Below are 27,130 nucleotides of genomic sequence, written 5' to 3'. Positions count from 1 at the left end.
CTCTGATGACACCAAACTGGGAGGACTGGCTGATTCCCCAGAGGCTGTGCTGCCATTCAGCAGGATCTTGACCAGATTGAGAGTTGGGCAGAGAGGAACCTCATGAGGTTCAACAAGGACAAGTACAGAGTCCTGCACCTGGGAAGGAGCAATCCCATGCACTAGTACAGGTTGGGTGTTGAGCAGCTCTGCAGAGAGAGACCTAGGAGTTCTGGTTGATAATAAGCTAAATATGAGCCAGCAATGTGCCTTTATAGCCAAGAAAGCCAATGGCATTCTGGGATTAGTGTGGCCAGCACCTCAACTGAAGTTATCCTCCCCCTCCAATCTGCCCTGTTCAGACCACATATGGAGTACCATGTCCATTTCTGGGCTCCCCAGTTGCAGAGAAAAGGAACTTCTAGAGAGAGTCCAGCGGAGGGCTACTAAGATGATTGGGGGACTGGAATATCTCTTACAAGGAGAGGATGCAAGACCTGTTTAGCTGTGAGGCTGTTTAGCCTGGAAAAGACTGAAAGGGGATCTTATCAATTCTTATAAATACCTAAAGAGAGATTGTTGAGAGGACTGGGGGGAGTCTTTTTTTCAGTAGTTCCCAGAAACAGAACAAGGAGTAATGGACACAAGTTGGAACACAGGAAGATCCACTTGAACACTTTACTGTGAGGGTGATGGAGCACTGGAACAGGCTGCCCAGGGAGTCTGTCAAGTCTCCTTCTCTGGAGGTTTTCAAAACCTGCCTGAACACATTCCTATGCTACGTGATCTAACCTGCTTTGGCAAAGAGGCTGGACTAGATGATCTCTAGAGGTCCCTCCAACTCCTTCTGTTCAGTGATTCTGTGAAGTACACCATTACGAAACATCAGAAAATGTCTATCTGTGGCATCCCAGGCAGTTTTGGAAAGAAGATATTATATGAGACATATTATAAGAAAATATATGGGGAGCCCAAGTGTGTAACTGTAAACCATAAATACTTCTTTGTTAATTTTTCATCCGTTTTGATGCTTTTCATGTTGCTTGTCTGCATAATTTGATACATGTGATTCTTTCTGATTATTTTCTTTTGCAGGACTCTCTTTTCTGTTTCTTTGTTTTCACACTTCTTTCATCCACTTGTACCTTCTTCCACCCGCTTACTTATGTAATTGCAAGGAATGTCTTTTGTATGTAGTAGAATTGTACAAAAAATATTTTGAGGGTTCTCAAGACCTTATCAAGCTGCCACCCACTGGAACACAAACTGCAATTTATTTTAGGTATCAGGCTGATGAAAAGTCCTTACAGCGTTTTCCTAATGAGCACTAACACGAGGATATTGAATACACAAAGTTGGAGTTAGGGGTGCCGGGTGAATGCATTTTGAGTTTTTTGATCCATAACAGAATTGCTGCTGTCTTCAAATGAGAGAAATGGGAAAATCTATCTACTTCCACCTGGCTTATTTTAAAGAGAAAAAGTTAAATCAGGTGGGAGGAAATCCATGATTCCTCTCCAAGTTAAATATCACATGTAGAAAATCTGTGGAAGTTCAGTGAATATTTTATTCTTGTGGTGAGGGCTGGGTATTTACTGTTACTTTTTATGTTATGTTATTATTGCACATCCAGTTTACCACTGGAGACAGTATTTGACCACTTACATCTGCATATATGTCTAGTTAAAGTTTAGAACTGAAACATGGTCTTCTGCTAAGATCTTCAGTTCTTACCGTCAGCAGGTGAGAAATACAGCTGGGTGGGTTTTTAAAAAAAAAAATCACTGCCTTGTCTCATTCTGGGTGTTTTCACTTGTCCCAGGAGTTGCTGCTGTGGTAGGCTGCTCCCAAATTGGAGTTGACACCCTGCCAGTTCCAAAATTAGTGTTGATGAGTCTTTGGGTATCATTAGCATATGTTAATTATCTGTTAGTGCATGTACACACCATGGTGAGTGTCTCTGGACAACCCTATGTGCCCATTATATTTGCATATGACTTTCTGAATGTTCCTCTGTGGCCACAGTGGTTAAAACAGTAGCTCTCATACCTTGAAGATTGAGAAAGTGACATTGAAAGACGACAGCAGTACTTAAATCCTCATCACAGTAAAATCATAGTGATACTGAAAGTTTCAGAGAATGGCTGAGCATGAATGCTTTAAGTCACTAAATGATGATGCATTTAAAGTAGTCAAAAAAACTGAATTTAGAGTGCTTAGGGTGTTCCCTTCATCATTTCTTCACAGTTTGTGTATCACACTTTTGAAATGGGAGAATGCAGCTTTCATTTTCCATAAACTGGGAAAAATAATGTTTTGAATTTATAATTTGTTTGGGTTTTTTTTCTTGATTCTGTGGTTCTAAACCTTTGTATTGGTTCTCTATTAAATTTACTTCTACTATGTCAATATTATTCCTCCACTAAAAGTGTTACTTGTATTAGTTCATTCCTGTTCAGCCCTGCAGAAATTTTCCGTCCTCTCCTTAAGTTGCTATACTTCCATCAAAATGCTGGAAAAATCTGTTTCCTATACTTGCTGTCGAAATAAAAGAGAGCAATGATACAAACGCAGTGTCTGCATTACTGTGGGTGCAATGTGTTTAGTATGGCATTCTGTACATAGGTGAACGATTAATGAGGCATTTTAGGGCAAATAACTCTTGTAGAGTGTGTCAAATGTGGTCATATACTAAATTGTTCATATCATATTTGTTAGCATTTGCAGATGCAAAAGCAGTTTTTATTACCTCTTTTTAGTTTAGCTTTTAGGTTGAACAGGGTCACTTACTCCAAGTATTGTTGGCACTTCTACAATAGTGTCTGGTGTCATAGCTTCTAAGCACCCCAAAGTTGAAGTAAAATAAACAACTATAATTGTGCAGATTCATTCCTTGGCTGTTACTGTTCTAACATTTGTTTTTGGCAGATACCTCCTTAGAAAACTCACTCACTCCTGAGAGTGGATCAAATAAGTTCAGACTTGTGTGACATTGTATTTGGAATTAATTGAGATTCTAGTGAGTAGCATCTGAGACAATTTCCATCTACCCTGGGCGAGTAGTCCCAAACATAACAGTGACTTCAGGGCTTAAAAAGATAAAAAAAACCCAAACAAACAAACAAAGAAGCAAATAATGATCCTGGGCCACTAAGTTGTATTACTTCTGTTTAAGCAAGTAGCAATGCACAGGGCTCCTGTATTATTACATTGTCATTTATTTTAACCAGTAATGGTCCTCTTTAGGTTTTATATCTAACATTTCCTGTTTGTCAAAGGCAATGGTATTCATGTAGATTAATGTGGTTTCAGCTTTGTTATGCTACTAAAGACACTGAGACAAACTGTCTAATATTCTTATGGGATGTATTTGTCTTCATTGGGGGAATAATAGCTCTTAACAGGGTTTCAGAAAGTCCTGTAGCAAATATTTGTATTTGAATATGATCCCAGCTTCCAGGACTTGGAACTTATATCCCTCTTGTTCAGAAGTGAGATGACAAATAGTAGCCAAACCATGATTAGTGAAAAGATTTAATCAAAAAAATACAGGCATTTGTAGTCTTTGTAATCTGTTACTTTTTCATTGATCTCTTTGTTGTTCAGCCAACTGTAACTGCTGCTTCTGTACTAAAATGTTAATAGTAATATATGAGTTTGTGGTTTATCTTTCATGGAGCTGGCAAGAATAGATACTACTCTAAAACACTATTTATAATATTTCATCATTATCAACAAGACCCATGCTTCATGAGCTAATAGAACAAATTATCTAACAAAATCTTCTCATTTGTTCTGTTATTTAAACTATCAAAAATGCAAACATCTTGTGTATTTAAGAACATGTCAACAATGAGTTTTATTCTCCTCTGTTTAACAAATGTGTTGGGATTTTTTTAAGAAAATGTTAAGAGGTCAAAAGTCTTCATGAAGTGTGTTGTTTTGCATATGCATACATGTCAATTACCTACACTAATTTCTTAAATAATATGAACTAAATAGTGACACAAGAGGGTAATTTGCATGTGCATCCTAGAATCCTTCTTACTTAGAGGTGGTAAAGCACAAACAGCACAGTTCAGTGTTCTCCATCAAAATATCTAGATAATGATTTATGAAAATACAAGCAGGAAGAGACAAAAAATGTTGTTATAGTGAAGTATTTGGGATTCAAGTTCTTAGACTCTGGAATATAACTTCTCTGATTTTTACTACAATTTAGTTTCTAGGGTCTCAGAAATAGAAAACAGAACCTCTGCTCAGCACACGTCAGTCCCTACATTCTACCTTTTATCCATGACTTCAGTGTAGTCATGTTTTCTGCTTTTTATGCTGTAATTAACACTGAAATTTATTTACTCTTTTAACTCTTCAGCACTACTCACACTTATTGTGAGATATCAAAGTAATTAATATGAATAAAAACTTTTTAATGAAAATAGGTGGAAAAATTTGGTAGCAACCAAAAGGTGATCTGGAATAAGTCCCAGATCCCAGATGAGAGTTCTCCTTCTTATCAAAGCTAAACCTTGGGAAAAAAAAAAACCTTTGACAAGGATAAACCCTCTGGAAGTAAATTACAGAATTACAGTGATAGTGGACAATTATTAATATAGCCCAGAGAATGACACAGCTTGCTTTCTACACTTTCATTAAGGAAAAAGTGGAAAGCATCTGATACGTAGAAATGGGTTAGTGTCTCCAATATGCCCCACTAGTCTAAATATACTATCACAGAGTGCAGTGCAGAGGCAGCGATTCTAGAGGTAGCACAAGCAATGAGAAGAAAAAATATCCCAAGACATTACCGCAAGTACTGTACATAAATCTCTGCTATCTGACAAAACAAATAATACATGTTTTCCTGAGGAAAAAAAAAAAAGTTTATATTATACCACTTAAAAGGTCATTTGGTTGAGGCAGAAAAACAATCTTGTCATGAAAAAACATGATTCACACAAAAAGTCTTTCTTTTAGAGAAAAAATTTGTAAGGTACTTCATCTCTGTTCAGAATGACTAGCAGTGTATTCACCAGACTAGTACATAAGATTTTTGTTACTGTCATTGCATATAACATCTTAAGAATATATGGAACTTGGAAAGTATTAAGGTCCTCAATTAAGTATTGAAGAAGGACTGCTTCATTCCTCTGAGTGATGGAATCCCAACTAACTGGAAGCAGTTCATCATCCCTCACTCCCACTCATTCTCTGAACATTTTTCTTCTCAGAATTGCAAAGTGTTGCCATAAACATTTTTAGTAGGAAAGCTGCTTTAATGACATAAATGATCATTTAGTTCTTTTAGTTGAAAACAATGAGAATGACTTGAGAAATTCAAGATCTGACCTTGAACAAATCTTCAGGACTAAAGCTACATGATCAAGTTACTGAGCCATATCAGAGGTGTGGTAGTACACCACATTCCCTGTATTAACTCAGTCCAAATTCAAGGAGATTCCACATGAATAGGAGCAAATTTAAGAATATTGCTATCTATGTCTCATAAGCATGTGCAAGAACATGGAAAGTTACCCACCTCAGTTGAAGTGCAATAGCATGACAATGAATGTTATGGAGCAAAGTTTATAGCCAGAAATTAGTATGTATCATGCATAATAACTTTTTTTGTGTGTGTTGTGTGTTCTTGCCAGTAAATAATTATCATTAAGGGTGACAGACATCCCATCTGTCAGATAATTTTCATTATTTACTTTTCAGGTTATAATACTGCCAGGTTACCCACTCCAGGTAAAACTCTGAAGTGCTGATTGGAAAGCGTGGCAATAAAACTCGTTATTCATATAGAGAATGAGTAACAGGCCACACTCTGTGTCTGCATGTTCTGGATATTGTCCTTTATATCATTGCTGTGCTTCATGTTGGCCATCATCATTTGCCTTTCACAGATTTTTCACGGTACATTTTCCCTGTTTTCACTGACCTTGTCCCAGCTTTAAGTCTTTCTAACCATGTCTGCTGTCAAAGTTCTATACCTGAATCAATTACACTTTGGGCACATTTCCCGTTGCTTGTCTTCTCTCTGCTTCACCCACAGATCTTTCTTAAGTCTAATACATATCATATTTATGTAGTTATATTTTTTCTTATTGATTCCCCCATCAAATAAATGCCTTTTTCGCCTGCTGTTAGGATTCTTGTTATTTTTTTATTTAATTTCTTTCTGTGTTTTTCTACCCTTTCAACATAGAAATTTTACATAAATTTTTACAGACTTACATAGTTTATTTTTCATTTGTTTTGATAAGTATTCCTAGGTATAAACAGAGGATTTTTTTAATCTAAATACTCCCCTGCCACAAAGAGTTTATTTGCTTACCTTTTTTTTTCATTTTCTCAGAAAATATCAGCTTTGGGAAGAAGCAAGTTAGCATGTGCTGAAGGCTGGAATGAGCAAAGCATTTGGACCCTCAGGGGTGCTTTGTATTCATTTTTTTATTGATCTACTGGTTAGCTAGCCTGGCTTTAATGTATGCTGTGTGTAAAGTCCTTCCATACAAACAGCATTTCTCTCAAAATGGCTTAGCTCAAGTTGAGATAACAAACAAGGAAACAGCAAAAGTTAGATAAGGACAAGAGATAGTGCTTGTGTCTCCACTAATAATCTAATTACATTGGAGGCAAATTTGCTAGTTTCCATCACTTGTTAGAAAATCAGAGCTGTAGCAATGAAAGAAGTAAATGTCTCAGTTCAAAATTAAGTACTGCATACCAGTTTTTTCTGAGTAACAGCCACAGCTTCAAGGCTTTAAAGAAAAGCTATCTTTTGTTTACTGCATGTCTTGTGACAGTGACAGGTCTGGTCCCTGTGAGACATCTGAACACTTTCTTAAACGTACATGAAATAATAACTAGGTAACTTCGTTTATGGGCCGTGAAGTATCTGAGTAAATAGCTTCCCTGTTTAAAGGAATTCATTTTTTCACATATCGAGTGCAGACTATGCAACAGCAATTTCATCCAGTTCAGTACCAGTAAATTTTAGCTCTTTGATTACTGGAAAATACCTCCTCATGATCTGTTCTCATTTAAAAATTTAAAGTCCATATTTGTTTAAAGAACTAGAAACTGTTAAACTACAGTAGTATTTATTTATTCATTATTAATAACTATAGTTACTAACAGTAAATAGTAATAGTAAATAGTTAATAATAGTAAATGTTTTTGATTTTTAGTGCCTATTTGAGCGTATTTACCCTTATTTTGGTTTTTGTGTGTAGTTGTATATACATAAATGACCCATTATTTCTATGATGCTAAATTATTGGTGAGTAAAAAGAAATTATTAAAATCCTTTAAAAAAATAGATCCACAACTATGAAGAACTAAAAATTTTCTAGGTACAATTGTTATTTATCCTCTATTTTAAAGCAAGAACTTATAGCAAATAATGTTTCTGAGCATCTCAGTTTTTCAGCCTTCATTATTGTGAAAACACATTTTATCCTTAACCACAATAGTAAAAGGAAGCTGAGATGTCAATTTTTTGTCCTCTCATGCAGTTGCTGAATATTGTGCTATTAAACTTTTTAAAATATTTCAACTATGATTTGGAAGCATGAACTTCTGTTTGTAAAAAATCACCATTTGTAAAAGATGATCAAGTCAACAAATTTTTCTATTTGAAGAGAATTCTTCAAGGTTATTATATAGTATTAATTCTACTCTAAAAGATTGAAATTACTATCATGAGTAGCAGCAGTAGGAAGCCGTTGTGTGAATTTGGGATATATTGGAAAAAGTCTGACAATACTGGTTGGAAAAGGCCTTTGACTTGAACAAAAGCCCAACCTTTGAGTAAACCTAAAACTTTCATTGTTGATCTCTTAATCCAGTGTATCCTAGGCCACAAACTTAGGTCTCACCTTCTCTTATTCCTTCCCCTAGCTCTTGAGCCAAATCTACTAACATTGATGGTTGTGAAAAAATGCTGTGGTAGCATTTTAAAAAGTAAAAGCTTTTGATGTAAGAAAGTTTTGTTTAAAAATTTTTTGCCTTTGGAGAGCTCAGGCATGCCAGGTACTGAGTGCTTCATTTTGGGAGTCTTTGAGCCCTGTTAAACTTCAAAGCAGCATAGGGGAATTCAGCACCTTAAAAGATGATGACCATAATTTTCCTCCACCTCCAGTTTTGAGCAGCTGTGTGTGTGTGATCCATCATTAGCCAGGGAAGCTCACAATCTGGAAATGGAGAGACCGCCATCAAGGACTTTCCAACATGGCCATGCCATGTCTGCTACAGTCACCCTGAGGTGCTGGCCTATGCAGTGAGTGAGATGCCAAGGCAGTACCACATCCCACATCACAACCTCCACACAAGGCTCACGCAGTGATAGTGCTCAAAACAAGCACCTCAGCTCCTGAATCTTAGTCACGCCCCATTGCTTCCTTGTTTTCATGCCTGTAGGATTTTTCATCCTCTGAAACCAACAAAAAGGTCATATTTTTCCTCACTTTCTGAAACCTCGTCATTTTTTCCAGACTTTCCATTTCACACTCTTTGAATTTTATTAAGATCTCTTTACACAAAAGCAGAGTACCAGCTATACGATGCCCTGAGGGATCAGAAAGGCTGTTCCCATAATGTCGCAAAACTCTGGAGACATTTTATTTCTCCTAGAAGCTCTTTGAGGGATTATGGCTAAGGATATAAAATATCTTAAATATTTACAGCAGGAATCTTGATCTCCATTGGAATTAATTACAAAAGTGGGGTTTTTTTATGTATTTATTGGCACATCACATTAATACTGATCAGGTAATACTTGTCAACAAAATGGATTTTATTTTCCTTACATATTGGGACAGAGATGATTATTTTTATTCAGAATTAAAGATAATGCCATGAATCGTCTATCCTTAAGACTATGACTTTCTTCTCAACACCTCAGTTGATCATCATTAAGTATTTTCACCAGGTGTTTTCCAGAAGCATGTCTGTTTTATTTGTTTCTGACTCCAGTACTTTCTGTTCTTCTCCAAAACAGCCATACATAAGTTCTTTACGGGAGGCTCAGATTTTCTGTAAGATTTTATTTTCACTGGTCAGTCCTGAAATGAAAAGCAACTACTGAACTCTCAATAGTCTCTTATATAGGCACAATAGTCCTGTTAAGATGAGTTTTGAAGTAAAATTGTGTACAAACTATCTAATTTGACAAAAAGACAAATCTCATGAAAAAAAATATTCCATTTTCAAAATGCAGTAATATATATTCTGGATGTACATAAATCCATGAGCCCCGCTGGGATGTACCTGCAGGTGCTGAGGGAGCTGGCAGAAGTCATTGCTAAACCACTCTCCATCATCTTCAGTAAGTCATGGAGAATAGGAGAGGTGCCTGAGGACTGGAGGAAAGCAAATGTCACTCCAGTCTTCAGAAAGGGCGAGAAGGAGGAGCTGTGTAACTACAGACCAGTCAGATTCCCCTCCATCCCTGGAAAGGTGATGGAACAACTTATCCTGGGTGCTGTCTCCAGGCATTTCAAGGACAATAGAGTCATTAGGAGCAGTCAAAGTGGCTTTATGAAAGGGAGGTCATGTTTGACCAACCTGATAGCCTTTTATGAAAGTGTAATCAGGTGGATAGATGGTGGTAGTGCAGTGGATGTGGTTTCTCTTGATTTCAGTAGAGCATTTGACACTGTCTCTCACAGCATCCTCACAGAAAAACTGAAAAGGTGTGGGCTGGATGATCAGGATGAGCTGGATTGTTAACTGGTTGAAGAGAAGAAGGCAGAGATCAATGTAATCAATGGGGCAGGGTCTAGTTGGAGGCCTGTATCTAGTGAAGTCCTGCAGGGATCCATGCTGGGACTAGTACTGTTAAAAATATATTCATTAATGACGTTGATGAGGGAACAGAGAGCACTGTCAGCAAGTTTGCTGATGATACTAAACTGGGGGAAGTGGCTGACAGACCAGAAGGCTGTGCTGCCGTTCAATGAGACCTGGACAGGCTGGAGAGTTGGGTGGGGAGAAACCTAATGAAATTCAACAAAGGAAACTGTAGAGTCTTACATCTGGGATAGAAGAACCCCATGTACCAGTACAGGCTGTGGAATGAACTGTTAGAGAGTTGTGTAGGGGAAAGGGACCTGGGCGTCGTAGTTAGCAGCAGGATGAGCATGAGCCAGCAATGTGCTCTCATGGCCAAGAAGACCAATGGCATCCTGGAGTGTATTAGAAGGGCTGTGGACAGTAGATCGAGAGAGTTTCTCCTCCCCCTCTACTCTGCCCTTGTGAGACCACATCTGGAATACTGTGTCCAATTCTGGGCCCCTCAGTTCAAGAAGGACATGGAGCTGCTGGAGAGAGTTCAGCACTGGGCCACCACAATGATGGAGTCGAGCATCTCCCTTATGATGACAGACTGAAGGAGCTGGGGCTCTTCAGCTTGGAAAAGAGGAGACTGAGGGGCGATCTCATTCATGTTTACAGATATGTAAAGGGTGGGTGTCAGGAGGATGGAGCAAGGCTACTGTCAGTGATGTCCAATCATAGGGCAAGGGGCAATGGGTATGAGTTGGAACATAAGAGATTCCAGAGAAACACAGGGAAAAACTTCTTCACTGTGAGGATGAGAGAGCACTGGAACGGGCTGTCCAGGTGGGTTGTGGAGTCTCCTTCTCTGGGGACATTCAAAACCCACTTGGACAAGTCCCCGTGTGACTCTAGGTGGTCCTGCTCTGGCAGGATCTGGATCTGGACTAGATCTTTCAAGGTCCCTTCCAGCCCTTAAGATTCTGTGATTCTGTGATAATAGCATATGTTTGCCCGTGTGTGTGCATAATGTAGGAGATACATTTAAATTACTATTTAATTAAAACAATATAGATCTATATGTTTAGGACATGGGAAAATATTTTCTAAAATTTGATATATGATTAATCATTAAGAATCTGGTATGCAAAATCTAAAGACACTGATATTTAAAAACCTGGTAGAATGTTAGACTATTCAGGACATATTTTTCTATATACCTCAGGATTTCTGGGGCCATTGTAAAGGTGCTGGGATATTTTAAAAGTTTAATGTCTCTAAAAATAACGGAAACAATGAAAACATTAAAAGAATCTGGTATTTTAAGAATAAAAAAATCTTTTGTTGAAGAATGGTATGCATCGGTCACAAGTCAGCAATTTTCTGTCACAGATAACTGAAAATCTGTACAGCAATTATCAGATCTAAAAAAGAGGATTTTTTAAATTCCATTTCTAAAACTGCAAGAAATCTATAAAAATACAGACGTTAGACACTGATAATATAATGGAACTACTAATATAAATATGTCATATGGCACCACTGTTAACACTGTATATATTCTGAAGGTAAGATTCAGTCAATAATTGAACATTGTCTGTTCCCATTTTCTGTATTTCCAGCCCTCTTTGTCGTTGCATTTACCCTGTACCACTCTTCTTCTTGAGAATAATGCCATAGTGATATCACAGATAAAGATAACAGCAGTTGCTCTTTCAAATGAGAAATTAAATTGTGTTTCTAGTGGGTTTTTCTCACTAATCTTCTTATACTACAGAAATACTGTTCCTGTTGTCAAATAGACTGAATGGCTTTTGTAATCATCAAAATAGCTTTAGACACTGCCTCACATAAATGTCCTGAGATAGTTATAATTTAACCCTCTTAAAGCTTTCAATATAGCTTCTTTGTAGTGATTAACCATAATAGCACTTTTAATTGTCCATGTTCTCTTAAAATGTCAACTTTTCAAAGTCATGATGTGATATGTACTTCTGGCATTTCTTGGCTAAGAAAATTAAATGTAGCTCCCACTTACCAATGCAGACATTTGAAACAATGCTGGAAATAGCTGACTGTATTACCTCAAATTTTATTCTACCTTAAGACTTCTTTTTCACCATCTAGATGATGATTAAAACTGATCTTAAAAGTGTTGTTCTTGAAGTTCTGCACATCTCTTGGAATATGTCTGTCTTCAAGGGTAAAAATAACTTCAGAAGTTTATAATTCCAATGTTTAACTGCTAAAGTCATAATTTTCTACTGCAAAGTGTACACTTTTTGTAATAGTTAAATAAAAATTACACAGTACTATTTTTTTTCCTCACTGCAGGATGTGTGACACAGGAGAAGGACTGTTCACCTTTCAGACACGAGAAGGAGAAATGATATATCAAAAAGTACATTCTGCAACGCTGGCAATAGCAGAGCAACATGAAAGACTAATGATGGAAATGGAGCAGAAGGCAAGGGTAAGGTCCTTTCACCAAAATCTTTAAATTAAAATAAAAATTGCTATCTGAAACAAAAAGTGATAATGAGGAAAAGAAGTTTGGAGTAATGGAAGTCTGTGGATTCAACCGTAATGATGGCATTAACTATGTATATTTTGTAGTTTAGTAGATACTTTTGTAGTTCTGTATTTTCATGGTCAGGGTTTTCCAGGGTGTAATATATAGTAATTGTTGGTATCTTTTGAGAGCAGTGGGTAACATTAAACTCAATATCCATGGTTACCTTCTTGAAAATTGTGACTCTGTTACTCAAAGATTAAGCCTTTAGCAGAAGCTAGCAATGAGTTGACTATTGATGAATGTTGATTGCTCCTTATGGCGTCACAGGTGGGGAAGAAAAAAAAAAGTCCAGTAAAAACACTGCTCGGTGAGAGCAGACATGTTCTGTTTTCCTTAATCCTCAAAAGTTTGGAATTTCCTGTTTACACTTTATATGATTACTGAAAAGTTTGCAGCTTTTTAAGACAAAAAGAAAAAAAAAAAAAGTATACCCTGTATGCTTAGAAGTAGAGATGGTCTTAAGTTGTAATTCTGGAAAGCTAATTTTCAGCTGTGGTTTGAAACTGCCTATATAAAGATATGGGAGACCAGAGAGGCTGGTATACGTGCTTTTTGTCTCGGATGACCACGATTCTCCGCGGAATTTGCCATAGAAAAAGATTTGAGGGCAATTGCATCATTTCCAGTGACTCCTCCTTCTCTGCCTTCCCATCATGTATGTGCCCACAGTTATGCAAACATGACTTATATGATCCCCCCGCACTCCATCAATGTAAAAATATCTTGCTCACAATCCTGAGAGAAAGGCTTTTGCCAAAGTCAACTTAAGACCTCAATGTTCAACTCTTTCTCCTAATTACTCCTCAGATAAGTCTTCTTTCTCTTTTATGGAAAAAGAAACTTGACAAAGACTTGGATTTCTGTATCAAAAGTCTTTTATGTTGAATGCTTCACTTAGAGTCTGCATGTGTCTAATTAAGATCTAAGATAGGAAGCCATGAAAAGTGATCTTTTTCTATGATTTATGAGGAAAAGTGGATGACTTTTTCAATAAAACTGGACAAAGTAGGAGCATTTTCACAATAGTTGAGATGCATGAACTTTGGACAGAAAAGGCAGGAAGAGGAGAGTTCATAATCAAGATTAAAATAAAGTTACAGACACAGGAGCAATTGCTGGAAAGGCAAAGAAAAGAGGATTAAATGGAAGAGCATCTGAAGTAGTAGAAGTGCAGGCAACAAGAAAAGAGCATTCTACAGAGTAGAAAATTATTGAATAATAGTCCAAAACTAGGAAAAGGAATTATAAATGTTTCCTTTTAAAGTGTTTGCACCAGTAAGATAAGCTAGACCAATTTCATGCTCCCATAGTAGATGTTTAGACCTGGATGATACAGGATTTTCCTTTCATGGAACCACCACTTTCAGGCTTAGCAAAACTGTTTCCATTCTGCTGTCAGATTACTTCCTTGAAACCTGATTTATGAAGGCTGTGGCCATATGGTGCATAATATCAAACTCTGAGAGCAGGTTGAGAAATAGAAATGACTTATCAGCCACGCAGTGTATAATGTACTTGGCTCCTGCATGAGGCTGCGCTGCAATCTGCAGAGAGAGACCGGCAGAGGCCTGCTGTAGGCTGCCATAGGCTGCATAGAAGTTGTGAACTGTGTAAAAACAACTGAAAAAAATCTGTTGATTTTATACTTCCACTAGTTAGATAATCTTAATTTGATTTTGGAATCTTGGCTGTTCCTGAATGATGGGGTACTGAAACTTTAAGGGGTCATCTGTAACATTTGAGTTGTAATCATATTAGAAACAAAATATGAAGATATTAAATAGACTAAACAGCATTATTTTCCTTTTATCAAGTATAATTGCTTATTTGATATCTAAATCAACAGTTTCATCAAATGCCTATGTGTAATTTTTTCCATAGGATCTGTAAATGAAATACAAGCAAGAGTATATTTTTAAATCAGGGATCTAGAGGCCGTAAGTGTGTTTTAGGTCTACCTTTAGATCCTATGTATCTGTAGCTCTATATTTGAGGGTTTTTTCTCTCTCCTGACCCTTTCTGTAATGAACAGCTCACAGTTAGTATTACGGAATTACATGTGGGTTTTTTTGTAAAGGTGAAAATTAAATTTTTTAAAGTAAAGAAAGCTTAACTGGTATATCTATTGTTATACAAATCAGAAAAACTAAAGAAATGTAGTGATAATTCCATCTTTACTTCTTCCTTCCAATCATTAGAGGCTATATATTAGAAAAGACTCTTGAATATTTTTGTGTTCTGTCTTACATCTTAACATATTTTAAGAAATTAATACACCAAGTTTTCATTTAAATTTTTCGAAGTTATAACTGGTTGTAATCCAATGTTCTTAAACATTAAGACATTTTATAAAGGAAATAACAGTGTATTTTTTTACCAAAGAAAACTTGATGAAATATATACATTATGATTAGTTCTCATAATGAATATACAAAGTGCTTCACCTTAGTGGTAAAAAAAGCAAAAAGACACAAAATGGAAAAAAAAACCCAGTAATAAATTCTGGCAAATGGAAAAAGTGAAAATTAGTTACTACTGATAGACATCTGTCAGATAAAGGTACTGAAGGCAGCTACAGACCATATTTATTCTATATGTATAGGTCTCTACACAAAGATGCTGCTTTGGGTTACTAAGCAACAAATTCATTTTTATGCTAAGAAATCTATTACTTGAGCCAACATGCTGGATAACCATCTTAATAAGAGAGACATTAGAAAGAAACTAATTCTTCCCATTACCTTTGAAAGGGCATAAACTGAAAGTAAAATTGTTCTATGGCAGCTAATACAGTACCAAGTTTCCCATACTGTTTCCTACAGTTTCCATTCTCTTAGAGAAATTGGCTGTTCTTGGCTTGGATGGGGTTATACTTTCCTGGGTGAAAATCTGGTTAGATGGTCGAGTCCAAAGAGTTGGGCTCTATGGAGTTAGATCCAGTTGGCAGCTGGTCACAAATGGTGTCCCACAGGGACAGTACCAGGGCCACTCCTGTTTAATATCTTTATTAATGATCTACATGAGGGGATATAGTGCACCCTGAGTAAGTCTGCAGATGACACCAAGCTGGGTGGAAGTGTTGATCTGCTTGAGGGTAGGGAAGCTCTACAGAGAGATCTAGATAGGCTGGATGACTGGGCCAAGGCCAATGCCATGAGTTTCAGTAAGGCCAAGTGCCAGGTCCTGCCCTTGGGCCACAACAACCCCCAGCAGCTATACAGACTTGGGGAGGAGTGGCTGGAAAGCTGCCAGGCAGAGAGGGACCTGAGAGTGTTGCTTGACAGTGGCTGAATATAAACCAGCAGTGTGTCCAGGTGACCAAGAAGGTCATTGGCATTCTGGCCTGTATCAGGAACAGTGTTGTCATTAGGATGAGGGAGGTGATCATTCCCCTCTAGTCACCTTTGCTGAGGCCGCACTTTGAATATTGTGTCCAGTTTTGGGCCCCTCTCTACAAGAAGGACATGGAGGTGCTGGAGAGGATCCAGAGGCTAGCAAGCTAGTAAAGGATTTGGAGCATGTCTCCTATGAGGAATGGCTGAGGGATCTGAGGCTGTTTAGCCTGGGGAAAAGAAGGCTCAGGGGAGACCTTATTGCTGTCTACAACTACCTGAAAGGAAGTTGTAGCGAGGCTGGAGTTGGTCTGTTCTCCCTAGTGACAAGCAATAGAACAAGAGGAAATGGCCTCAAGTTACACTAGGGGAGGTTTGAGCTGGATATTAGGAGGAATTTCTTTAACTGAAAGGGTTGTCAGGCACTGGAACAGACTGCCCAGGGAGATGGTGGAGTCACTGTCCCTGGAGGTCTTTGAGACGGTTGGATGTTGTACTTAGGGAAATGGTCTAGTGGTTGATAGGACTAGGACAAAGGTTGGAGTCAATGACCTTAAAGGTTTCTTCTAGCAGAAACAATTCCATGATTTTAAGTCTGCCTTATTGTCATTATGAGCAGGAAAAACCCAGGCAGTCTAAGCAGCCAGTCATATCCACACACTTCTATCCTGCCCATTTTTCTTTCAAATTATAACCTGGAAGAAGGAACTGAAATACAGAATCAATACTCCTTGACATAGGTGTGGTTGCGAATTGGTTATTTGTTTTACTCTGACCAAAACAGACTGGATTTTATTCAAATACACAGTGGATGGTGATGTAATTTAGGTCAGATAGTCTCCTTGGTTGAGCTTGAAACATTAAATTGGCAAAGTCATAGTGTTTTATGCTCATTTTGTTTGAGACAGTAGCAAATTTTGTACAATGCAAGTAATTAAAATGAAACTCTTTGCAGGGAAATTGTTATCTGTATATTCACTTTTTCCAGTTTTCACTTTTTTAATGGATCACTGTGATATACATAATTGTTCCAATTTTTTATTGTTCTTTTTTTTTCAAGGGGAAGGGGAGTGTGGATTGTAGTATCAACACAAAAAGTTAATTAAAGTGAACAATGTCTGTTTAGAATATTTTATTTAGTGCTGTTGTATTATCTGTATGTGACAGTGTCATCAACTCCGATTTTATCATCTGAATAGTGTGTATTCTTACATACCTATTCTCTGGCATTTATATATATATGACCACCCCTTTTGATTTTAAATGTAATATTTACAAATCTGGTTCGACTGGCAATCTGAGAATTACAAAAAAAGAAAAAGAAAGTGATAGCCTCAAGAGTAGCATATCCCTCACTAACTAATCCTGAACACAGAAAATGCACATCTGAATGTCTAACAGCCAGCTCTCCCATCCCTCTCCCATCTCCCGGCTGTGCTGTAAGCTCCTTCCACATCCTTTCTGGTAGCTTAGGTGCTTACCTGACTCGGGGAGACAATTCAGTTTGCTCATTTCGCAAAAAATAACGAAACCAAATCAAAATAATCTAACTGAAATAAAAGAAGAGGATTTTGCAGGATTACTGAACTTAATTGGTTTACAGAGACACTAGTGAATAATCATATCTTTCCAGTTATCCTATCCCAGGGAGAGAAGAAAAAAGAGTAATTGACCTTCTATAAATACTGTCTGTCCTCCTTATTGCAGTCAGTAGATGATGTTGGTTTTAGTAATCTTTTTCTAAAGAACCTCAGTGAAGATAATTTTCACACATCAGCACATGAACAGTTGTTCTTGGCAACATTTGTCTATCTAACCTGTATACCAGGATGACAACATGCTTAGTGTCACATGGCATCGGATTTTAAGACTTATTTTACCTCCATAATGACAGCTTTGATCTTCTGCCACACAGCTTCTACTGCAAATACTCCTGATGTAACTGTTCGTCAGGTGTACAAAATGGAGGGTTGAGAACTGTAGACTACACGAGGGAGGCATGCTGAAGAATTAGTCTTACTTTTGTAACTTTACAAATCACTTCTTTCAAGAGTTGCCAGCCGAAACCTATTATGTAATCTCAAAAAAATAAAAATTTGCAGTGTCTGAAACAGTAATTCTAAATAAGATGGCACTAAAGTAGATGTTAACAGGTGGAAGTAAATCAAACATCAGTAGGACTGAAGTATTAGTGCATGAGAAAATGATAATGGTGCAAGTTTCATAACATTGCCATAGGAGATATTCTATTAGGCTAATTTTGCTTTAGACAGCAGAGCTGTAAAAGTCATATTAGATTGTGATCTTTTTAATATTTATCAGAAGAGAAACACTTACATGAAACACTGCAGTTATATATTTCTCTTCCATTCTTATTATTTACAAGTCTTGTCTCTATTATTCTAACTAAATGAATGAGTCATCATGATAGATTTCTGTCACTTAAGAAAAAGATAATATCAATGAGTTTATAGAGCTGGTTTTTGTGGTTTTAAAAATAAAGTATTAGGAGGGAAATAATGAATGTGCCAAAGACAAGTATCAGGCAGTGGAACCATGCTTAAGGAGATGTTGAAGAGGAAAGAGGTTAAGAAATAAGCTGGCAAGTCATTTAGTCTTTCTTACCTGGAACAGAATGAGGAAGGTAACAATATTTCGTAGGACTAGTCTGAGGATAAATGTAGATGACAGAGTTGTCAGGCATGGTATTACTAAGAACAAAAACAGAACAAAGAATATAAATGTAAATTTTCTTAGAATCTGAAAAAACAAACTCTCTTGAGGTTAGAAGAAATAACAGCATTACTTTTCTAACAAACTTTTAATTTAGCTTTACTCTGTAAACATTTTGTATCATGTATTTCTTCATATATTTTTAACCTGATCCCAATGCAAACACATACTCATTGAAAACAATACAGGATCAAACACCATTAACATACACATCATCATTCTGAATTTTCAATGCAAAATGATGCTTTCAATCTGAAGAATCCTATCTTTGCCACTGCATCTTCAGGGCTTTGTCTAGTTTATGGTTATTATTTATGTCTTTACACAATATTATAAATATTATTTATAACTTGTGAAGTACAGGAAATTCAGAGAAACACTAGCAGACACTGTTGACTCAAAGATTATATGGAGTATTTAGTTAAAATAAATATCTTTTGGACTCCATTTCCGAACTGCAATTTAGTTAATTTGACAAAACTCTTCTATGTTGTAATTTTGCCTAAGTGCGTTTAGGTTGAATATATACCTGGAGGAGAAAAGGGAGAAGAAAATTCCAGAGCTCATCTGTAGATGATCTCATGTCGTGATACATTGGTCTCTTATCATGTTTTCTTCTGTTTCCAAGCTATGTACAAGCTCAAATACTGAGGTTCTGAACACATATGATCATTCATGAACTCATACACTTTATATAAGCTGAAGTATAGCCTCAGGTCATTTATTTCTCTGAATACTTAGCTCAATATTGTTTTCTATTTCTCATCTGAAACTACTGTATGATGTTGTTGTATAATGTTTGTTTAGAATCTTTATAACCCTATAAAAGGTGGCTGTTTTGCTACACTACATGGTCAATGGTTTACTTGAGTCACACAGGTGTTGTGAAGCTTTTTTCATTTACTGGTTTTACAGTTCTGTGAAAGTTACAGGTTAAAACTGAAATAGCCTTTTAGCACTTTTGACAGGAGAGAACTTCTGGAGAAGTAAAGATCATCTTGCTTTGTGGTGGAAATCAGTAATAGAAGATTGGGACTGTTCCACTGCAGGATCTTTGGATCCACTGTTAAGCCATGAGCTGTAAACATTGCCAAGATTAACAAGAAAATCAAGAATGTGGACTTCTGGATTTTTAACCCCTTAAGTCAGAATCTATGTACTTTTGGGTATGAGCTTTGTAAACCCAATTCTCCTAAGTATCAGTAATTTTCCATAGGGTTCAGTGGTGATTTCACTCATAGTGATCTCAGTGGCAGTTAGTGATTCCTCCAACTAGAGTTGCTTTATTTCTTTATCTAATTTGAAAGGAAATATTTTCTTGAATGTACACATTTCATTGGTTTGTTTTCAGGGGCTATTAGTAATATCCAATAATAGACATTTGAGCACTGCAGCAACATTCAAATGTTATACTGCAGGTGCCATTCACTTCCTAAAATGAATTACTTCATCCCATCATGAAATATGAATTTCCATGGCCACTGCCTGTTCCTTTCTTTATGAAGTCAACAACTTTTTTTACCTGCTTCTTCCTCCATCAGCTGCAAGAGTCTACTATCTCCTGTAGAGTACCTTGTAAGCATTGTGAGGATGAGGTGCAAAGTCTCGCTTCTCAGGAGACCACTGCAGATGGTGGTTGTTACTGGGCGTTTGCCATGTTTTTTGAATGAAACCACAGTGTAGGGAAAGTCTTTACTATGGTAATGAAGGGTTAGTGCAACTGCCTACATGAAGTGACAGAGTGGTGCGGGAGGGCAGGAGAACAGAGCTATTTTTCATGTCAGAAGCACTGCAGACAGCATAAAAGTTTGTGGAGTGTGTAGGTAAGTACCGTGAGAAGGTGTGACAGCAGATCTGGCAAGTACTTGCATAAGAGTGTATCAGATATTTAAATGTGATTTTACCATTTGAAAACTATTCACTAGAGCACTGGATTCCTTAATGTTTTTGAGGTAGTAGCAGTCACAAGGGCCCTCATTCAGAACATGGTGAGAAAAATTCAGTTCCTCATTTGCCTGACAATTTTGAAATCTTTTATCTCTAGCCATTGGGCTGGACGATCTTGAATGCAAAGACCCATCTATAGGAACTAAAACCCAAGTACCTCACCAGAGGGAGGTACATTCTCTGTTCTCCTGACACAGAATTTGCTCTCAATTTTATCCTCTTAAAAATTCCTGGAATATTTTGTATAATGTTCTTCTAGCTTCTCTCTATTGTACTACCTAAAACTCAATTTAAAATCTACATTCCTCCTAATATAATGTAGGAATTGAAACAAAACTTGTAATAAAATCTTCACAGAGGTGTCTTATAATGGAGATAGTACAGTTACTTGTCTGCCAGGAGCCTACTCCATCCTATGAATACTGTTTCCCATGTTCTATTCACATTGTTTATCTGTTTGCATGGAGTGTGCTGCATTATGGATATTTTGATTTAAGCAGCTAGGGTCTGGTTAGTTTGTTTAAATGCAACAGAACAAAGATGTTTACATAGTAAGGTGTAGTGGATCTGGGTTGATGGTGATTCTCCACAGCAGCTCCTGTAATGCTGTGCCTTCTGTTGGTAGCTAAAAATGTGTATTGATAGCACATCAATGTTGTGGCTACTGCTCGCATGGCATCAGGGTTTTCCCTCCAGCATTTCTTCCCCTACCTTCACCAATTGCTGTAGACGGGCAGGATCTTGGGAGGGGCCATGGCCAGGACAGCTGACCCAGGCTGACCAAGAAGATATTCCACACCATATGATGTCAGCTCAGCAATATAAACTTGGGGAGAGGAGCAGGAAGAGGGACGTGATTCATTTTGGCCTTCCAAAGCAACCGTTATGCGTACTGAAGCCCTGCTTCTCGGGAGGTGGCCAGACATCGCTGCTGATGGGAAGTAGAGTAACAGCTTTATTTGCTTTACTTCGCTTCTCACATGCTTGGCTTTGCTATTTCCTTATTAAACTGCTTTTATCTTAACTCACGAGACTCTCATCTTATTTTCTCCCCTCCCTGGCTTACTGAGAAGGGGGGTGATAGAGCAACATTGTGGGCACCTGGCATCCAGCCAGGGTCAAACAACCACATAAGATATCGGAAGATGCAAACAGTCTGGAGAATGTAGCATGTGGGCACTTTAAAAGTACCAGATTTCGTAGAAGTTTACAAAGTTGTATTTGTATATAAGTAGTGCATTTGAAAAGTTGCATTTGAAGTACATTTGAAGATTGGTGACATAAGCACATTTAATTAGGGTTTAGAGTTTTTTGCTTTTCTTGTGTGCCTGGCTGAACCCTATTTGGGTATTCCCAGCCTTCCTCTTAACTAAACTCTGAGAATCACTCAACATGGAAGGAAAATTTTATTTGACATTGTGTACATTTAAAACAACCTGCTTGTATAATGCTGCTGGTAGGTTTATGTCATCAAGCTGCCACAACAGAGGAACAGGTATTACTAGAAAAATAATTCTCAAGCCAGTTCTCCAGTGAGCTTGATTTATTATTAATCTCATATCGGCTCTTTTGAGACAACTGTTTCTTGTAAAATAAAGTGAAGTAACCTATAAAGCTCATATTATCATTAGCAAAAATAATAGCTGATGAAGCTATCCAATGCTCTCAAGAGGCGGGTATTATTATAATCATTTTACTAATGAGTAAAATGAGTCAACGAAAGATTAAGGCCAAATCAACTGTATATGAATTTTCCAAGGTCATAGAGTAATCGACTGTACACTGGGAATAGGACAGAAACAAAACAAAAACAAAATAAATCCTGAATCATGACCAATTACTCACTCACTGAAGAATTATGTTCTGAAAAACATATTTTTCACATGGTTTTCATTGGTCTTTTGAAATATAGTATCATTCTGTGTCTTCTATCAAGCAAGACCTATCTCTGTTTCAGCAATGCTGTTCAGGAGTTCTTTATATCACCCAAGGGAATAGTTAAGGCTTTGTCTTATTAATAAGAATCTTTTTTATCAATGATTTACAGAGAGGCACAGTGCTATTCAGAGAATAGGAGACTTATAAAAAGCAATAATCTGAGAGGGGATCAAAAATTCTGGTAATAGTCCTAAAGTTGCTCTGTAAATCCCACCTATGCTTTTTGTGCTTTGGCTCATCAGGTACCTGTTGGTAGGACAAAAATTAGGTGAAGTTCACACTTTGTCTTAATTTTGCTCTTTTTTCCTCCATTTCCATTTCTTTTTGTAAGGATGACAGAGTTTTTTAACATGAAAAATATTCATAATAATCTCTCTGATTATGTTTAGACTAAAAACAACAGATATTTAGTACTTAAAAAAACCCCTATATCTAGAATGTAGACACTTTTTCAAGTACAGACTGTCATTTGATATGTATTAATCAAAGCCCATCCAGATAAGGGGTTGTTTAGTAGATCTCTGGTTGTTTAGATGATCTCTAAAGGTCTCTTCCAACCCTACCATTCTATGATGATTAGTTTATGTTCTTTTTTATTTTAACCTTGGGTCATTGTTCTTACATTACTGATACCCCATATATGATTCTACCTATGCTAACAATTTTTATTCATTGACTGCTCTGCACTGTGCAAAATTCAGAAACGTAGGACAGTAGTACAGAAGGTATAGTCCCATTGTTTTGACATGATTTCACTTACTACAGTAGCTATATTATATAAAAGGGTACAGCTACTACAGTAAGCGAAATAATGTCAGGTAAACACACTGACATGTAACATCTCATTAGCTCTGAGGTTTTCAAAGTCCTAGAACCATAGAATCCTGGAATGGTAGCGATTGGAAGGGACCTTTAGAGATCATCTACTCCACCCCCTTGCAGAAGCAGGTCCACCTAGATCAGATTGCACAGTAAGGCATCCAGGCAGGTTTTGAAGACTTCCAGAGGAGACTTTCCAACCTCCCTGGGCAGCCTGTGACAGTGCTTCTTCACCCTTACAGTGAAATAGTTTTTTATTATGTTTAAATGGATTTTTCTTTGCATTTAATCTTCATCACATTACCCCTTGTCTTGTCACTAGACACAACAGAAAAAAGGGATATCCCAACCTCCTGATACCCACCATTTAGATGCTTGTAAATATTTGTGTGATTCTCCCTCAATTTCCTCTTCTCCAGACTAAACAGCCCCAGTTCCCGCAGCCTTTCCTCTTAGGAAAATGTTCCTGTCCCCTGATCGTCTTAGTGGCCCTGCGCTGGACTCTTTCCAGAAGTTCTCTGTCCCTCTTAGCTGTGAAGTCCCGAACTGGGCACAATACTCCAGATGAGGCCTCACCAGGACAGAGGAGAGGGGGCTGGCCACACTCTTCTTGATGCATCCCAGAATACCATTGGCCTTCTTGGCCATGAGGGCACATTGCTGGCTAATGGTTAGATTGTTGTCCACCAGGACTCCCAGGTCTCTCTCTGCAGAGCTGCTCTCCAGCAGGTCAGTCCCCAGCCTGTATTGGTGCATGAGGTTGTTCCTCTCAGATGTAGGACTCGGCACTTGTCCTTGTTGAACCTCATGTGGTTCCTCTCTGCCCAACTCTCAAGCTGGTCAAGATCCCGCTGAATGGTAGCACAGCCTTCCGGTGAATCAGCCAGTCCTCCCATTTTGGTGTCATCAGTGAACTTGCTGGTGGTACACTATATCTCCTCATCCAGGTCGTTGATGTAGATGTTAAACAAGACTGCCCCAGAACCGATCCCTATGGAACTCCACTGGCCACAGGCCTCCAACTTTATTCCCTGCCATTGATCCCCACCCACTGGGTTCTGTCATTTGGCCAGCTCTCGATCCACCTCACTTTCCACTCATCCAACCCACACTGTCTGAGCTTTCTGATGAGAACGTTATGGAAGACGGTGTCAAAAGCCTTGTTGAAGTCAAGGTAGATGACATCTGCTGCTCTTCCTTCATCTATCCAGCCAGTTATGCCCTCTTAGAAGGCTATCAGGTTTGTCAGACAGAATTTCCCCTTGGTGAATCCATGTTGACTCCTGATAACCATCCTCGCCTTCATATGTTTAGTGACAACATTGAAGGTGAGTTGTTCCATCACCTTTCCAGAGATGGAAGTGAGGCTAACCGGTCTGTAGTTTCCCAGGTTGTCCTTCCTGCCCTTTTTGAAGACTGGAGTAACATTGGCCTTTCTCCAGTCCTCAGGCACCTTGCCTGTCCTCCATGATTGTTCAAAAATTATGGAGAGCGGCTTAGCAACCACATCAGCCAGCTCCCTCAGCAGTCTTGGATGCATCTCATTAGGACCCATTGATTTATGACCATTAAGCCTGGCCAACAAGTTTTTAACCTCTTCCTCATTCACCAAGGGCAAGTCCTCTGTTGTCCAGGCCATCCTACTATCCTTGCTGGACTGGACTTCCCGAGGGCTGGCCTTGGCTGTAAAGATTGAAGCAAAGAAGAGATTCAATACTTCAGCCTTCTCTGCATCCTCTGTCACCAGGGCACCCTCTGTGTTTAGTAGCAGGCCCACTTACCTGAAAAACCCCTTCTTCTTTTCCCTTACTTTCTTGGCTAGGTTTAAATCTAGAAGGGCTTTAGCCTTCCTGGTTGCACCTCTGCATACCCTAGCAAAGTTCCTATACTCTTCCCAAGAGGTCAGGCCCTGTTTCCACTTCTCACAGATGGCTGCTTTCTCCATGAGTTGTCCCAGCAGGTCTTTCCTCATCCATGGAGGCCTTCTACTTCCTTTTCCCGCTTTTCTACATGTGGGGACACACTGATCCTTACTTTGGAAGAAGTGATACTTGAAGATCAACCAGCTCTCTTGGACACTTCTACCTTCTAGAATCTTATCCCATGAGATCCCTCCAAGCAGATCTTTGAAGAGGCCAAAGTCAACTCGCCTGAAATCCAGGGTCACGGTCCTACTTCGTGTCCTGCCTCTTCCACATAGGATCTTGAAGTCTATCAACTCACGGTCACTCCAGCCAAGGTTGCCTCCAACCTTCATATCCCAACCAGACCCTCCTTATTTGTCAGCACCAGGTCCAGCAGCACACCCCTCCTTGTTGATTCCTCTATCATCTGTGACAGGAAGTTGTCATCAACAATCTGTAGGAACTTCCTGGACTCTGTGTGCTTGGCTGTGTGGCTATCCCAGCAAATATCACAGAGGTTGAAGTCCCCCATGAGGACCAGGGATTGTGACTGTGAGGCAGCTCTCAATTGTTCGTAGAAGGCCTCATCCACTTCCTCCTCCTCATCAGGTGGTCTGTAGCAAACTCCTACAACAGCATCACCTACCTTACCCTGCCCCTTAATTCTCACCCACAAGCACTCAACTCCCTCCTCATCCCCACCTAGGCAGAGCTCAATGCACTCTAATTGCACTCTCACATAGAGAGCAACTCCACCTCCTCACCTTGTCAGCTTGACTTTCCTAAACAATACATAGCCCTCCATGACTGTGCTCCAGTCATGGCAGCTGTACCACCACGTCTCTGTGACTGCAATGAGGTCGTAGCCCCGCATCCGCACCCACATCTCCAGTTCCTCCTGCTTATTCCCCAGGCTGCGTGCTTTGGTGTAGAGGCAGCCCAGGGGCTTACTCAAACACACAGGTTTTCCTGAGTGGATGCGAGAAGATCGTCCTTGATTTGATACTCCCTCAGGGTGGTCAGCCTTCTGCATCTCATTTTTGTGTGCAGCTGAAGGGCACTTATCACCACATTCCCTGCCTTGTCCTCTTTCCCTCTTAGATAGGATGGGTTGTTCTTTGTCATTTCTCCCCCCACTCTCCAAGAACTTCAGTTTAAAGCCCTCTTTATCAAGTTGGCTAGCCTATTCCCAAATATTCCAGTGCTCTTATGAGAGAAGTGTATTCCATCCTGCCCTATCAAGTTACAGTCCCCGAAGAAAGATCCATTGTCATAAAAACTGAAACCTTCCCACCTGCACCAGCCTCTTAGTCAGGAGTTAACTTGTCTGATCTTTGCAATAGTGACTTCCCCTTTTCCTCTGGTGGACAGAATGGAAGACAAAATACCCTGTGCCCCACCTACCCTTCACTTGCTCCCCTGGGGTTTTAAAATCCTTCTTGCTTCTGGAGATACTATGCCTGATTACGTCATTCATCCCCACATGGAAGAGGAATAGTGGATAGTAGCCTGCACCCCTGACAAGCTGTGGCACTCTCAGCCACATCGCTGACCTTGGCTCCCAGCAGGCAGCACACCTCTTGTGACTCCTTATCTGATCAACAGATGGATCTCTTGGTGCTTCTTAACAATGAGTCACCCACAAAACGCACTCTTCGCCTCTTTTTAAGCTGCCTATTACCTGTCGCTGGTGGAGCAGCTGATGGTGAATTGTTTGCTGGATTTTCCTCTTCTGGACATTGCTGATCTATGTCCCAGGTCATCAATGCCTCATACTTATTTGTAATTGGCACACTGGAAGGAGGGTCTTTATGTTACCTCTTTATGTAACTAAGCTCTTTATGTTACCAGAGTCCAAAGTATATCAGGATCATTGATCATATTCTGCTGCTTAGAATTTGTCATCTTCAAACTCAGTAAGGGTGGATTCTGTCTCACTGACCAAGTTGATGATGAAGATGTTAAAAAGTGTTGGAGTACTGGCCCAGATAAACTGCAGAAATAGGGCTTAAAAAAAATGTTACTGTTCTGCAGTATTCAGCTGCAAGAGCTTAATGAAGGTTTTCCACACATCGCTCTGTTGCTTATGACTGTCTCAGGGTAAAAGCTGCTAGTCTCAT

The 27,130-nt window shown here is 38.7% G+C and overlaps 1 protein-coding gene across 2 annotated transcripts in view; it reads left to right on the top strand.

Annotated features, from left to right (window-relative positions):
- DOK6 (docking protein 6) overlaps positions 1-27,130 on the top strand; it is a 246,126-nt gene that overhangs the window by 163,358 nt on the left and 55,638 nt on the right. For both annotated transcript variants that reach the window (XM_061995510.1, XM_061995511.1), the window contains one exon: positions 12,097-12,235. In XM_061995510.1, coding sequence (XP_061851494.1) covers positions 12,097-12,235 — 139 coding nt within the window. The remainder of the gene's footprint in view (positions 1-12,096; positions 12,236-27,130) is intronic.

This window comes from Colius striatus, chromosome 4 (assembly GCF_028858725.1).
Source record: "Colius striatus isolate bColStr4 chromosome 4, bColStr4.1.hap1, whole genome shotgun sequence".
NCBI classification, from domain to species: domain Eukaryota; kingdom Metazoa; phylum Chordata; class Aves; order Coliiformes; family Coliidae; genus Colius; species Colius striatus.
Note: the sequence above shows the minus strand (reverse complement) of the source record. Positions and strands in the feature narration are given on the sequence as shown.